We start from the raw sequence: 15995 nt of genomic DNA, 5'->3' as shown, positions 1-15995 counted from the left end.
ATTCCCAGCACTCAGGAGGCAGAGGCAGGCAGATCTCTGTGAGTTCAAGGCCAGCCTAGTCTACAAAGTAAGTTCTAGGCCAGTTGGAGCTACAGGGAGACCCTGTCTCAAAAAGACTCTACCCCCCAAACAAAAAACCCCAAACAAACAAACACACAAACAAAACACCCATACACATTTTTTTTAAAAGTCCAGACCTAGAGTGTCATTCTAGATGCTCTGAAAACTATCCAATCCTAGCTTTGTTTCTCTTTTCCTGGTGTATATTCAACTGAGAGAAGTTCCTTGGGAACTCCCAGAGCTCCCGTCTCTGCTCCTTCCACTTTCTATGTCAGGGGTTTCTGTTCCAAATCACCACCATTAAATTCTGACCATCTTCCTACCACATCTCGAGTCTCTAGAGAGGACTTTGTTTTATTTGAGCCCGTCTAGATTTGGATGTATGCAGTTTTAGGATATTTCTTAACTTCCTTATATTTTTATTAGTTTTTTAAAAGATTTTGTTTGTTTGAGGCAAGGTGTATCTATGTAGTCCAGGCTGGCTTCAAACTTGGATCCTCCTGTCTCAGCTGGGATTATAGGCACATGCCATGACACTTGGATGTAAGTTGTGTATGGATCTTGGAAAACAATGACCTTTCTTTATTGTAATTTAATCCCTAGAACTACCTAATGCATTATGTGGTAGAGAGGAGTGACTCAAGTTTGTTTTTCTTTGGGGCTTTGTTTTATATTCTTTGAGAATTTCATAGATGAATATGATATATTTTGATCATATCCACCACTGGCTCCCTCACTTCCAACTCCTTCTGGACTCCCTCCCAACATATCACACTCTCAACTTGATGTCCTTTTTTCTTAACCCATCAAGTCCAGTTAGTGCTACCCATATGCACATGGATATAGAGTCATCCACTTGAGTATGGGCAACCTACCAGTGGCCACACCCTAAAGAAAACTGACTCTTCTTCCCCCCAGCAACCATCAGCTGCTCCTCATCTAGGAGTAAGGTCTTGTGTGCTCCTCTCCATCCATATTAGTATGTTGATTGCCTGATCATGTGTAGGTGACAACAGTGCTGTGAATTCTTGAGTGTAATGGCCCTATCATGACTAGAAGACACTGATTCACAGCAGTCCTCTCCAGCTTCTGGCTTTTATAAACTTTCTACCACCTCTTCCATGATACTCCCTGAGCCTTGGAGGTGGAGAATGATATATACACCCATTTAAGTTTTGAAGGAAAGTTAATGTTTGATATAGCTAAAACAGTAAGTTGCATTCCTATTTTGGTGATCAGAAATGCAACCTTCATGTCAGGAAATCATTGCCTGTGGCTCCTTCAGGAAATCACAGGAACTTCTCTCCATCTACTCCAGAGGGTAGTGGGAGTAGGTACAGGAGCAAATTCAGCTTAGTCTTCAGATCATGGCACATTTGTTCTGGATGGGATCTTGGGGATCAACTCACCAGAGCCTCAAGTATTCATGTGGCCCAGAGAGGTGGATACCTGGTCCAGAGTCCCAGGAATGGTTAGTGGCAATTTTGGATCTACTGACTGGAGTTCAAATAATTTCCCCTGAGTAAGTCTTGTTTGACTTATGGAAAAGGAACCCTCTCTGCCCTTTTCTTAGTAAAACTTTTTTTTGAGACATGGTCTTGCTCTCTGTAGCCCAGGCTGATTTTGAGTTCATTGAATTCCTCAGCCTCTCAAGAACTGGGAATATACATGAGTCACCACCATGCCCAGCTTTATAAGTTTTCATTATGGAAAAAATGAGAAAAATCAAGGAGGATGCAAAATTTTAAGTGTCAGAACATCCAGGAGTGGGAGAAAGTTGGACTTTTGTTGAGTTGAGTCAGAATAACTTTGTTGGTGTCCTCTGGTCTGCTTAGTAGTATTTGTGCTATTTTTCAGAAGTTCATAAAGCCAGGTTTTGATCGACTAAATGGTAAGTACTTCTCTCATTTAAGAACTAATATATAGGGCTGGCAAGATGGTTCAGCAGGTGCTTGCCACCAAGCCAGATGAGTTCAAGCCCTAGGATCCACATGGTGGAAGGAGAGAACTGTCTCCCAAAAGGTTGTTCTCTCTCTCTCTCTCTCTCTCTCTCTCTCTCTCTCTGTCTTGGTCTCTCGCTCTCATTTGCTCTCTTGCTCTCTCTCATACACACACTTGAACACCCAAAAAATAAATATAATAAATATATTTGATGTCATAATTATCAATTTAATGCACTAAGTTCCATTTTTAAATTAGTTTTGCATATCATGAAATGTTTTCTTACTTTTTTGAATTGAATTCTAGTGGATTTTGATCATATTTAAAATCCCTTCCTTATTTGCACCCTCCTTACCACCCCTCACCCAATTTCATGCACTCCATTTTATATATGTAAGTATGTATGTATTTACTTAAGGCCCATTGAGTCAAACTTCTGTCTCAAAATGTCCTACAGTGTTGGTCTGTCCACTGGAGCCTGCTTAACCTACCCAGAGTCACATTCTTGAAAAAACTGACTGTCCTCTTGTCAGCACCTTGGGTTTCCAATAGTTCCTCAGATATGGTTGAGATCTCTTATTTTCCCATTTCTATAAAAAAATTTTTAAAAAACTAATATAGCACTAAATTCTCTTGTTACATGAGTGAAAAATAATCACTCCTGCTTTGTAAAGCCTAGGTATTTACTGTGCCACTTGGACATTTTTGTGTTACCACTTCATTGATTGAATCATTTTCCCTTGTCATAAATAATCATACCTCTTCATAGAAGAGAAACATTTTATATATAGAGAAAAATAAGTGTTAAAATGAAACCGTCAACCTTTTCCTGTAAAAATGTCATTCTGAGTTTTATATCTCATTCCTTATCCTACTGTGGTGGATCCCTTACCTCTCTTGTACCTCTGTGCTGAGAGCCATTTAGGATTTGAGGTTCTGGCATTATTTTCATACATGAAAGTAATTCAGTGTTGTAATATAAGCAAGAAACAAATAGCATGTACAGAAATAGCCCATCATTTATGCCATTTCCATAAAATAAAAAATACAACATATACTTAGAATTTAACTTAAAATGAGATTGAGACATCAAATTTTGGTCACTTTGGGGAAAAGGATTATAAAATATTTCAAATTAGTTTTGCATGCTTTAATATGATCTCACTGTCTGATTATCATGACCTGTTAGAATAAAATTAGAAGCCTTGCAATGAATGAAAATTTCCTAGTGGAAGTACATTTTCAAAATGTTATTTGAATACTGTATATAGGTGTTGATCAGGATAAGAGGAGGGAACTATAAGTACTTTTTGAGAAGATAGTTTGTACTGTTAACTACACGTTTTCATTCTAATACAGTAAGATGATATAATAAGAGTTTGACGGTTCTATAATTGCAGGTATCGCAAAGGATTTGAGCTCCAGTCATCTCTTTATTCGGGAATTAACCTTGCAGTTTTGCTGATCGTTGCTGGACAACAGTTTGAAACATCTATGGAACTAAGAAAAATAGGTAAGGCTGTTTGTTATTGCAGATATTGATGCTTTAGTTACACAAGTTTATCAGTAAAAATTATTTTCAAATTGCTGGGCAGTGCGGCACATGCCTTTAATCTCAGCACTTGGAATCGGAGGCAGGTGGGTCTCTATGAGTTCAAGGGCAGTCTGGTCTACTTAGTGAGTTGTAGGTCAGCCAGGACTACATAGCAGGACACTGTCTCCAAAAAAAAGTTCAAACAACTAGTGTTACTTTCCACAAGGAACAATCAGTTACATTCTAATAGCACACACAAGACAGCAACCCAGATAAAATGTCTGCTTGTCCTTTACCTAAAGTCTTGCATAATATGGCAGAACTAGAAAGATCTTTCATGGCTATCTAAAATTCATATCCTAAGGTGTCCGGCTGAACAGCTTGTTGGGAAGAAAAGGGAGCCTGGAGAAGATGAAAAATTACTGGGATGTGGGTCAGTTCTTTACTGTCAGCATGTTGGCAAGTGATGTTGGGAAGGCTGTCCAGGCAGCAGAGAGGTTGTTCAAACTGAAACCTCCGGTCTGGTAAGTCCCATCTCTATCTTGTCTTCACACATCTCTGTGTCTGAACTTGTTCTGAAATGTCTCGCTCAAGGAGAAATGTGGTAATGTGCCAGAATACCAACTGCATTTTCTTCTGACTTCATAAAAGCAGCTAGGACAGATGTGGGTGCCCAGAGGGCTCACTGCTTTCATGTGAAGGGAGGGAAAGATAGATGCATGTATGCACAGAGTATATCCCTGCAAACTCCATTCCTGAGTAGATGCTCTGTCCTTTTGACTTCTTTAGCTTGTTTTATGTCTTCAAGAATGAAACACCATTTGGTATTAGTATGTGTTATGCACTTATGAGAAAGCATATTGAAAGATCACACCAAAAATGATGTTCACCACAAAAACTTGGAATGGAAGATCAATAAAGGGGTATGATCAATACAATGATGACATAACAACATCCCGAGGTTAACCCGTTATTCAGCCATTTTTTATTTATTTGTTTTATGTGTATGAGTGTTATGCCTGCCTGTATGTAAGTGCAGCAGTGTTGTGCAGTGCCCACAGAGGCCAGAAGAGGGCAATAGATCCCCTGTAACTGGAGTTGCAGATGATTATTAGCTGCTATGTGGGTGCTGGGATTCAAACTCAGGTCTTCTGCAAGAGCATCCAGTGCTCTTAAGTGCTGAGCCATCTCTCCAGCCCCTATTCAGCCGTTTAACTGTACAGGAAAGAACACTTAAAAGACATGATGTGTATACATGGTTTTTCATAGACTGAGAAAGACCAGGTACAGGGTATATTTTTCTTCCTAATCTTTGGTGTGTGTCAGAATCATCTATGTTTATTAAAGCATAGATTGTGAGGCCCAACCTCCACTGTCTAGTTCCTAGGTCTGCCTTACAGCCTGAGAATTTGCATTTTCAAAGTACAAGCTGCTGTTGCTGATCTGGGGACTTCACTTTGAGAACCATTTTTATGTAGGATTCTATTTTAATTTAAAATATGTATTTGGTTTGTGACTTATAGGAAAGGTGTGGGCAATGCTGGATTTCCCCATAGACATGAAGCTCCATTAGAATTGTGGTTACCATTACTGGTTGCTAGTCACATAATGGATGCTCACATAATGCATAAATGATGAAGAGGAGTATTCTAGGAAATTTAGACAGTAGTTACTTCAGGAAGATGACCTTTCAAAGATTTAATCTGTTTTTTCCCTTGTCTGTGTTTTATAAAATAGATATCTATTTTGGGTTCAGTATTCTTTATCTGAAATACATGGAACCCTAAGTGTTTGAAATTTTGGGAGTTTTTGAATTTGGGAATATTTGCATAGACTTTACCAGTTGAGCATCACTAACTCAAATCTGCACTACTTCAAAAACCAAAACTTTTGAAATTCATTTGTCGATTGTTCAAAATAACTTTTATTGTGTCCTTTTTCTCTATGGATAATCATGCACCAATTTGATCTTACCCCATTACCCTTTCCCATCTCCTCCTCCCCCTGGTTCCCTTCCTTTCCCCAAATAGTACTCCTTCTGCTTTCAAGGCTTTTTAAAGCCTAGATTTCCCCACATGAGAGAAAACGTAATAATTTTTCTTCCCAAACCTGGTTTATTTTGCTTAATCTGGTGGTCATTCCATCCACTTTCCTGTGAAATAACATAATTTTATTCTTCTTTATAGCCAAATAAAAGTCAGTCGTATATATATATATATATCACATTTTCTTTAGCCACTCATTTGTTGATGGATACCTAGGCTGAGTCTGTGATTTGCTACTATGGATAGTGGTGTAATAAACACTGATGTTCACGTATGGTACTCAGAAAGTTTTGGGTTTTTGAACATGTCAGATTTCTGATTATCTAATTAAGGCTCACTGTGTACTTGCATATTTCAAAAATATTCTAACGACCCACGTTTACCTGCTGTTTCTTACTTTTGGGTTCAGTGGACCAGTTGGATTCTGGGGGTAGGAATTTCTTCAGTCATACCTTGCTTGACCTCATTTTTCCTAATCTGTGGGGCCTAACATTAGGCTCTCAAAGCATATAAAGCTTTGGAAGTTATCTAAGACTGAGTAAGCACAGCCATGTTGAGTATCCATCTTCACAGAATGGCTGCTGTGTGCAGCATCCTAATCTTAAGGTACATTGCAGCATCCAGACCAGATAGAACAGACTCCAGAGAGAGGAAGCTTCAGGGTTAGATTCATTGCCCTTACATCAGTACCTAGACTTGATTTACAGTGTTATTGTGCTTACTGTCAGGGGTTCCCAGTGCCAAAATCCACACTGAGACTTAGGATTTACTGGAAGGACTCAGAGAACTCAGAAATGCTATTATGTTCATAGTTCTGGCTTGTTGCAATAAGAGGATACAGATTAAATCAGTGATGGCAATAGGTACATGGGTCATAGTCTAGAGGAGACTATGTACAAACTTCCAGTTCTCATCTCTCAGTGGAACTACATGCACAGTGTGTAATTTTCCTATCATCAGTATCAGGTATGAAGTGTTTCCAACTAGGAAAGCTCACTAAGCCTTGATGTCCAGCTTATTTATTAGGGGTGAATTATGTAGGCACAGAGTGTTCATGTGGCTGCTCTTAATATCTAAGTCTCCAGCCTCTCCAGAGGTCAAGCTGATATGGCACATGGACCAAGGCCTCTACCATGTGTCATATTGTTAGCATAAGCTGTCTAGCATGGTCTAAGGCACCTGGTAAACACATACTTAGCAGACAGAATATTCCAAGCTCTTAGGTTAGTGTTAGTATCCAGACAAGGGCCAGACCTTTCTGAGGACTGTATTGAGCGTGGAAGATTAAGGTTTGCTGAGTAACTAAGCAGGTCAGCTGGAGTCCAGCTGGTCTGCCTCCCCAAACAATGCTGTACTTTATCCTCAAAGAACAAAATAGCACTGGGATGCTTTCAGATGAACCATCCCTATTTAGTCCCAGAGAGGATGTGATCACCATTGCCTGACAACTATATTTCAAAAAGTTCAATTTGCTTGAAGACAGAAAAGTTATGGGCAGAGTCAAGGCTTCCTAACATCAAAGCTGGCCAGATTGTAAATTTTTTTAAGTAAAAGAAAATGAGTTTCAGATAAGCAATTGCTTATCTGGTGGTACTGGTGGTACTGGTGGGTCTGGTGGTACTGGGCATGGTATCATGTCAATGGCAAAATTGTGGTTATGATACTGTACTATTTGCAAGTTGTTGTCACTGGAACATACTGGATCAGGGATGTATAGGTTCTTTCTGTACTATTTCTTAAACTGAATGTAAATATAAAAATACCTCAAAATTAAGTTTACTTAAAAATAAAACCACAGAGAGTTTGACATATCCTCATTTTGTAATTGCTTTTACTTTTGAGCTACATGCTTTTGTTTTCAAAACAGTTATCACATGCTTTCCAAGTACTATAAATAGACACTATGTACTGAAACTTGGTCCTAGCCAAAAGGCCAAAAAGCAATGGACAGTGTGCACTAAAATTGAGATTTATATCAATGTTATTAAAAAGCCGTGTCTCATAATTTTGTTGGATTTGTTTTGTGTGCTGTTGGCATTTCTTATAATTAGTTCTGTGGTTATTCTGTGACTGTTTACAAAGAGCTTATGACAAATACAAATTTAAATACATAAAGCTTAGGGGAGCTTCTTTTAAAGGGATTAGAATTGATTTCAGTTTCTTTAGGAATCTAACTTATGGGGTTTATGAATTTTCCAGGTATCTGCGGTCATTAGTTCAGAACTTGTTGCTAATTCAGCGCTTCAAGAAACCCATTACAGAGCATTCACCCAGACAGGAACGGCTTAACTTCTGGTTAGATATAATTTTTGAAGCAACAAATGAAGTTACAAATGGACTCAGATTTCCGGTAAGATATGCTAAACTCATGATTGTTGTGTTGTTCCTTTCTTTAATTGCTGGTGCAAGGGACCGAACCCCAGGGCCTTGCGCATGCTAGGCGAACACTCTACCTCTGAGCTACAGCTCTGACACCTAATCCTTTTCTTTAAGATAGACAGAAGAAACTAGAAATTCATGCTATGTAATGATTGAATGCTCTCAAGGGAAGACAACTGTAAATGATAGCACTTGGATAACTATGCCGTGTAGAATCAGCAAGTGATAGATCAGACTCTAAGGGACAAGTTGGCCATGTATTCTCAAATAGTGGCTCTCAACTGAGAGTGATTTGCTTCCTACCAAGGGACATTTGGCAAAGTTTGGAGACATTTTTGGTTGTTACACCTTGGGAAATGATGATGTTACTGAACACCAATAGGATAGAGGCTAGGAAGGCTTCTAAATATCCCCTAGTGCACAGCATAACCCCCAAGAATTATCACATTCATTAGGACTATGGTGAAGAAATCCTGCTCTAAAAGTGTTGTACATGGAATTTATAGCTGTGTCTTGGTAAGCTTTGGTTTGCCTCCAGTGCCACTAATTAATATTTAAAATTTTTATTGAAAAAATAGAATTGCTTTTAGCTTTTTCATTAAGTCTTTGTTTCAGTTTTGTGGTTATCTCATGAATAGTCACAAGTAAGATATCTAGGTATCCTGGAAATTACACTTGAATAATTATGTTTCATATTTATGGTATGAGATATTCTAGATACACAGTTTCCAGAATATTATTAAACACTTAATAAAGTATGTACTTGTTAGAAATGATTATAATTATTTTGTTTCTGAGAAGTAATTTAAAAATCTTCTTTTAATCTTGAAATATTTCAAACCTGAAGGAACATATAAGTAACAAAACAGGTACCTGTGTAAGCTCTTAGGTTTATCATCTTAAACATGTTGCTGTTTGGGAGATTTATTCGTTCTCTTTTGCTCCTTCCTCCTACATCTTTACCTGCCCTCGTTCTCTCTACTTCCTTCTCTTCCTTTCCCTTCCATACTCTTAACACCTTACTGGTGGAACTATAACTCTCTTTTCATCTCTTTGCATGTTTACACACTTGATAACCTGCTGGCCATCTACTTCCTTATTTCACTCAAAAACTGTAACAACCTCCTTTCTTCTGTCCACCCTATGTGACGAAGCCTATCTCCTGCCTTTTGCTGTACTCTCTCTCTCTGGAGTGTTTTGTAGCACTGAATTGTATAGGCTTATGCATTTGCTGCTCTGTGTGCCCCAGTGGAACACAGTCCTCCTGAAGACAAGGGCTTACTTACATGGCATGTTATAAACCCAGCTCCTACAGCCCTGCGTGGCATAGTTGCTGCTTAGTATTTGATGAGTTACAAATCTTCCCACTTCTTCACTGGGTAGGTTACCTGTTTCAGCTTGCTATGTTTTATAAGACTCTGCTCTTATTCAGGTTCTGATAATAGAGCCAACTAAAGTCTACCAGCCTTCTTATGTCTCTATCAACAATGAAGCTGAGGAAAGAACTGTTTCTTTATGGCATGTCTCACCCACAGAAATGGTAAGGGGAAATTATGACTAGTTCTTTCTTCTGTATTATTTAATCAATGGTTTGATTTTCAAGTGGGAGAGTTTATGTGGTAGTATTAGAGGTAATATCTATGCTTAACTTCTGAATTAGGAGGCTATATAAGAAGGTTTAATCACAGATGAAAGAAGGGAGCGTGCACTGTTTTTATGTATGTGGACTCTACATACATAGGGGGCATACGTGAGAGTTTGTAAGTGGATGTGTGTGCGTTTGTGTGTAATAGATATAAATATAAAACAAGTACAGTTTTGCATTTTCAAATGTTAGGCCGTAAGAAAGCAGATAAAGTATATGTAACAATCCTCCACATTTTCAAAACTTGTCCCAATTCCTATCCCCATCTCCAGTGATTCAGTGGATGAACCTGCATCTTTTCTCCAAAACTGACTCATATGTGCATAATGTACACACACACACACACACTACAGATTTTGCACAGCATACAGCATATATTTATTCTGTGTAATATTTAGAATTTTGTATTTTACTTTGTGTGTGTGTGTGCGTGCGTGCGTGTGTGTGTGTGTGCGTGCGTGCGTGTGTGGCACAACACACATGTGAAGGTCAGAGGACCACTTTGAAGAGTTCATTCTCTCTTTCCACCCTAAGGATTTGGGGATCAAACTCAGGTCGTCAAGTTTGTGCAGCAAATGCTTTTACCCACTCAGCCATCTCACTGGCCCAACATCCATTTATTCCTTTGTGACTTGTCTTTAAAGATTTCCATACATGATGGACAGTTTTTCACAAAACACATACTGATCCACCTGATTTTTAAAATGTCATATTCCATAGGTTTCCATATCATATGGTGTATTTCTTGGTCTAGATGAACCTATTTATTTTAGGTTTTTCTCAGTGATACACAGTGAAATATCTCATTTTTTACCCTTGCCAATAACATGCTAGTGTATATCCTGGTGGCTCTACCTCCTGTACTAGGAGCACAGATGGGCTTGCCGGACTCAAGGGTATGTATGCTTAGAACTTTGACAGTTACTATCAAACTTACACTAGACCAGTTTGTATGCATACCAACAATACAGGAGATAAGCGATTATAACTGCCCATTATAGAGATTACAGAAATGCTGAGCTGGGTCTTTTGTTCTGTAGTAATAGCGGTATTTTCATCTCTCTATCTAAAGTGCTTCATCTGGTTTCTCTTTCATAAAATTTTCAGTAATAAAGAAACATAGCACCTCTGACAAGCGCATTAGATAGATTTATTTGCTGTGCGTGTGTTTCCATGGAGTATGGGGAGATTTTTACCATTAGCTTGGCAAAGGAAGATTATTTTTCTTTCTGTTAGCAAGAATGTGAATGATTATGTTATAATCAGGTAAAAATAAGCATTATCTTCACAAATAAAATACAACATTGTAGAATAAACAGAGGCTCAAATTCATATTAAAAACACCTTATATATAGCCAGGCGTGGTGGCTCATGCCTTTAATCCCAGCACTCGGGAGGCAGAGGCAGGCGGATCTTTGTGAGTTCAAGGACAGCCTGGTCTACATAGTGAGTTCCAGGACAGCTGGGGCTACAGGGAAACCCTGTCTCAAAATGACCGAAAAAAAACAAACAAACCAAAAAACAAACAAACAAACAAAAAAACCCCACCTAATCAGCTATAGTCAAATCTCAAGTGAAAGCCAGTGGCCTTGACTAATATTTAACACAGGAGCACTCTTCTTGTTGAAAACACAGTTAACAGCCATTAGTGAGGATGGGCTGCCATAATGTGCTTGTGTTTTTCCTGCACAAAGTATATTAAATATTTGAGGGCAAGAGATACTCAACCTATACTAAAATATATACATGACATCCATATAGATATACATGATTTGAAGAGTGCACGCATATTTTATTTGACTTGCTGCTTCTTTTTGTTTGTTTGTTTTTTGATTCAACTAATTTTTATTGAACAGCAAAGGTCAGTGGTTGGGATATCAAAAATGAAAGACCCGTTCCTTACTTACAGAGCTCCTTGAGCCCTGACTCAAAATCTTTTCACTCTAAGTTAACACACAATTCATAAGCTGGCCACTCTTGAAGGTGCAAAGACTTTGTTGTTTGTTTTGTTTTCTGAGACAGGGCCTCCTTGTAGCCCCAGCAGACCTCTAAGTGCCACCTCCATGAAGCACCCTGTCCTCAGTTTGGATATTCCGGCCCAGATACTAAACTTCCTTTTTATCTTTGTACTGTTGATGCTACTATCAGTACAAGAGAATTCTCAAAGTTAAAATCCATAGTCTCATATGTTCATTGAACTGGATGCAAAACACCTCACATTGTGAAAGAAGGTAATAGAAAAAAACCTAATGCTCTTAAAACAAAATGGTTTTGATCTCTTAGAATTCTACCATCTTGGCCCCACCTTATTTGAATCCTGGAATGGTCGCTGGCTCTTATAGAATTTTCCCTTGGTATATATATCCCAGTAGTTGTAAATATCTTACTTTGTATGCAGTCTTAATAAGAAGCAGAAGAGAACTACACCCATAGCAAATGCCGGTTCTCCTTGACCAAAGAAATGTTTTGCACATATTCTTATATACTTAGCAGAGGAAATGTCAGAAATACAAGTTGCCTTTTACTTTCAGAGAAAGCCTTTACATTTGCCTCTATTTGCAATTTTGAAATTCTGCAAACTGTGAAAATTAAGCAGATTTTCCTAGAGTAGGATGACATTTTTCTATACAGTTGCATTTTTTCCTGGAGGGCTACATATGGGAAGAGAATACTCATTGTAATCAACTTCATGTAACATCACTATAAAATAAGATTAAATTCCTGGCTTATTAGTTGATGGCTGAAACTCATTGGAAGTAGGGAGGCAGCAGTGCACTGGGTGATGTTGAGCAGCTACCTCCCTTGGACTGTTAAATGTGTGATATTTGCTGATTTCTATGATCTATGTCCCAATGACCAATATCAAACAACCTCAAGACATCCAAGTGGATTTTCTTAAAGTTATTTTTCTCTAGTTATGATACGTTTGGCACCAGAGACTTTGACTTTTCCAAAACTATTTTAAACATTGATTCTAACACTTACCTTTATGCAAAGTTTAAGGGTAGGTAATGGTGGTAGAGAGAAGGGAAAATTGTTCTGAAAATCAAATTTTGGTACACAGTGAAACCCATTAATTTTCTCTTGTTATGGTAGGCCAGCTGCTAAAACTATCCCTAGTCTCAACATCTTAACATGATGAAACTTTGTTTATAACTCATATCAAGATTGGAAGGAAATCTCATTCCATCTTGTAATAACCAAGGGAAAATTTTTTTTTAAGGAGGAAATATGCAGGATGGGAAAAGTACCCTTTTTAGTATTAGACCTGGCTGACCTGCAAATCAGATGAAGTGAGTCTTGAATTCGTAATGATTTTCTTACTTTTGCCTCCCTAGTGCTGGGATTATAGATTTGTGCCCTTATGCCCAGTTTCCTGAGAGGTTTTCATGGGCCAGACCTGCAGGTGTTGTGTATCAGTCCTGCTCACATCCCATTGGCCAGAACTCCTCCATATAGCCTCCTGTAACTTCAAGGGAGGCTGGGAAATGTAGTTAGGTTGTGTGCCCAGGGAGAAACTGAGGTGAAGATGAATGAATTTTTCCAGTTTTGCTTCTCCAAGTATTTTTACAAATCTCTAACTTAGAGGGGCTGTTCCTAAGCCTGTTTTAGTGTTTGCCTACTGTGTTGACAGAAGATGAGAGACTACTCACTGTATGTTTTTGTGTGCTTATTATATCTACCTCAAGTTGTTTCAAATTTATATTGTTTGCTCTAAACTGGATTACAGACACACATAATTTTTTAAGGGCTAGAAAGTTAATTTTTTTAACTTAAAAAAAACTTTATTGAGAATTTCATACATACATATAAGGTGTTTTGATCAAATCCACGTCCACTCCCTCCCCTCCAACACCTCCCATATCTCCCCATCACTTTTTTCTGACAACTGCTTGTTCCCTCCCTCCCTTCCTCCCTCCCTTCCTTTCTTTAAAATGGGGCTTTTTGCTACTTTAACATTCCCCTCTCTGAAGAGGTAATCCTGAAACCTCTAAGGGATTAGATAAGAGCTCCCAAATACTTTCGACATTTTTGGCCTTTGGAACAGAGTAGGTTGCTAAGAGGCCCAAGGACATTTTGACTTTTTGCCAAGAAACTGGCTACTTTTCTTTGGGGTCTTTTTTACCCTAACTGCCTAGCCAATTCCTACCTCTTATTCTTATCACACCATCCTCTGAAGAGGCTACTCAAATTGCTAATTGGGAATCGGGATGAAGACCGCTCGGGCTTCTTCCATGATGACTAGGGAAACAGGGTAAGGCAACTGGAGTACCCCTTCAGTGGATCTATCCAAAAGACTCACAAATTGCATAACTCTTATCTGTAGAGAGAAAATAAAGTCATTGACTGGTGAATAGGGGGTGTGAAAGAGAAGTAAAGGCAAGAGTAAGTAGCATTACAAGTTCTAGACAGGGAACCAGAAAAAAAAAAGTCAGAACAGAGCATATTTCAAATGTTCATATCAGAGTCCATTGGGATTTCTTGACGAGAGCTTCCAAAAGCATGCCTCTTTTGGGTTCCTCATTTTTCTTTTGTCTGCCAAATATTTGGTTATACTTTCCTTTTGGATGTTTAAGACCATACAGATGGCCCAAATAAACCAATTTATTTTTACTCTTAAGGGAAGTGTAATCCCTTGAACTCTTAAAGAAATATACCAATCACTTTAATATTTGGTTATACTTTCCTTTTGGATGTTTAAGACCATACAGATGGCCCAAATAAACCAATTTATTTTTACTCTTAAGGGAAGTGTAATCCCTTGAACTCTTAAAGAAATATACCAATCACTTTAATATTTGGTTATACTTTCCTTTTGGATGTTTAAGACCATACAGATGGCCCAAATAAACCAATTTATTTTTACTCTTAAGGGAAGTGTAATCCCTTGAACTCTTAAAGAAATATACCAATCACTTTAATATTTGGTTATACTTTCCTTTTGGATGTTTAAGACCATACAGATGGCCCAAATAAACCAATTTATTTTTACTCTTAAGGTTGTTGGAGGATCTGTTCCTCAGGGGTCACGTGGGCTTGGGAGGAGCCCCTGGCTCCTTTCTTTTACCAGTTCCATCTATGTGAAGATAAGTCAAAGGTCCTATTCAACCATGGCTGGCCTTCCCTTGGAAGCATGGAGGAAAAGTTTCTCTGAATTGACCCTCCTCTTTGTAGATTGGACATTGGTTCAAGTCCATCTGGTGGGGTCTCCATGGCCTCCCTGAACAGGAGGACAGGTGACTCATCACAGTTACAAGACATTTTGAGAGATTCTCCATAGGGCAAGGAGCAAAACCTGTCCTTTAAGTCCCTCTGACCAGATTAGTGTAGGCCTCAAAGTATGGCTGTTAAACATCCAAGAAGGTTAGTTCCATCAGTCTGGTACTTTTAATTACCATCTGCTATGTAGATAAAGCTTGAGAAAACCCCAAACGTTCTCACATGTATTTTGTTTCTTAAACTAGTTGACTAAACTATGACCTTAGAAATTTTAAGATCATGTGTATATTATTTTTGTCTCATCCTTTATATATTATTTTTATATGTCAGAAAATGTTATTGTACATTCTGAGTTAATGCAGAACATACTGCTCTAATCCCTGATCACCGTTAACATTTTGGTTGTTAGCCTTAGCCTTTAAGGCTGTGCTGTCCCTCCAGCCCTGCCCTGATCACCATTGAAAATAAAACAACAGATATGATTGACTGTAGAATGAAACCAGAAGTTATCCTTTATTGGAAAAAATGAAGCAAGCTACTGACTTCTGTTTTTGATATTTGCAGAAACAAATCCATGAATGGAATTTTACGGCCTCTTCTATTAAAGGAATAAGGTGAGAATAGAAGAGAAAAGTGTAATTATTGTTTTAATACAAATAATGATGGTGTTTAATGGACTTCAGTGTTTCAACTTATTCATAAGATGTAATGTTCTTATTTCTAACAGATCCTAAAATAGCCTTTTCTGTTTTGTTGCCCCATCTGAGGTTCATAATGTGCTGCTAATAAGAGCCTCTTGGCTTGTTATAATAAGCAAGTTTTTCTCATCTCACAGAAGAAATACTTAAAAGTGTATGTGTTGACTGAACAAAGAATATCTTTTTCAATGTTCAAGTACTCAGCCCCCCTCAAGAGCTGAAGCCAGGAGTTACTTGCTTCTGTTTCTTCTGTGGGACCTTCTGAGCAGAGCATGGAGGCAAGGATATTTGTTATTAGGGAGGCAGATGGTATATTCCAAGGAAAAATGTGCCACTTACTTTTAGGAACCGGGAATGGTGAGGTCTTGTGGCTTCCCTAAGCAAGGCTAACACACCTTAGCTACCTTCATCAACTTCCTAGGAAGTTTGTCCAAAGGTGGGAGTGGCCGTGAAGTGAGTATGAGTGCTGTGTG

General features: G+C 38.4%; 1 protein-coding gene across 1 annotated transcript in view; it reads left to right on the top strand.

Annotated features, from left to right (window-relative positions):
- The window catches only part of Map3k15 (mitogen-activated protein kinase kinase kinase 15), a 139080-nt gene that overhangs the window by 82741 nt on the left and 40344 nt on the right, over nucleotides 1–15995 (top strand). The window contains exons 8-12 of the mRNA XM_029564781.1: nucleotides 3402–3514; nucleotides 3900–4059; nucleotides 7780–7930; nucleotides 9392–9499; nucleotides 15389–15438. Of these exons, the coding sequence (XP_029420641.1) occupies nucleotides 3402–3514; nucleotides 3900–4059; nucleotides 7780–7930; nucleotides 9392–9499; nucleotides 15389–15438 (582 nt within the window). The remainder of the gene's footprint in view (nucleotides 1–3401; nucleotides 3515–3899; nucleotides 4060–7779; nucleotides 7931–9391; nucleotides 9500–15388; nucleotides 15439–15995) is intronic.

Source organism: Nannospalax galili, unplaced genomic scaffold, assembly GCF_000622305.1.
Source record: "Nannospalax galili isolate Female #2095 unplaced genomic scaffold, S.galili_v1.0 scaffold217, whole genome shotgun sequence".
NCBI lineage: Eukaryota > Metazoa > Chordata > Mammalia > Rodentia > Spalacidae > Nannospalax > Nannospalax galili.
Note: the sequence above shows the minus strand (reverse complement) of the source record. Positions and strands in the feature narration are given on the sequence as shown.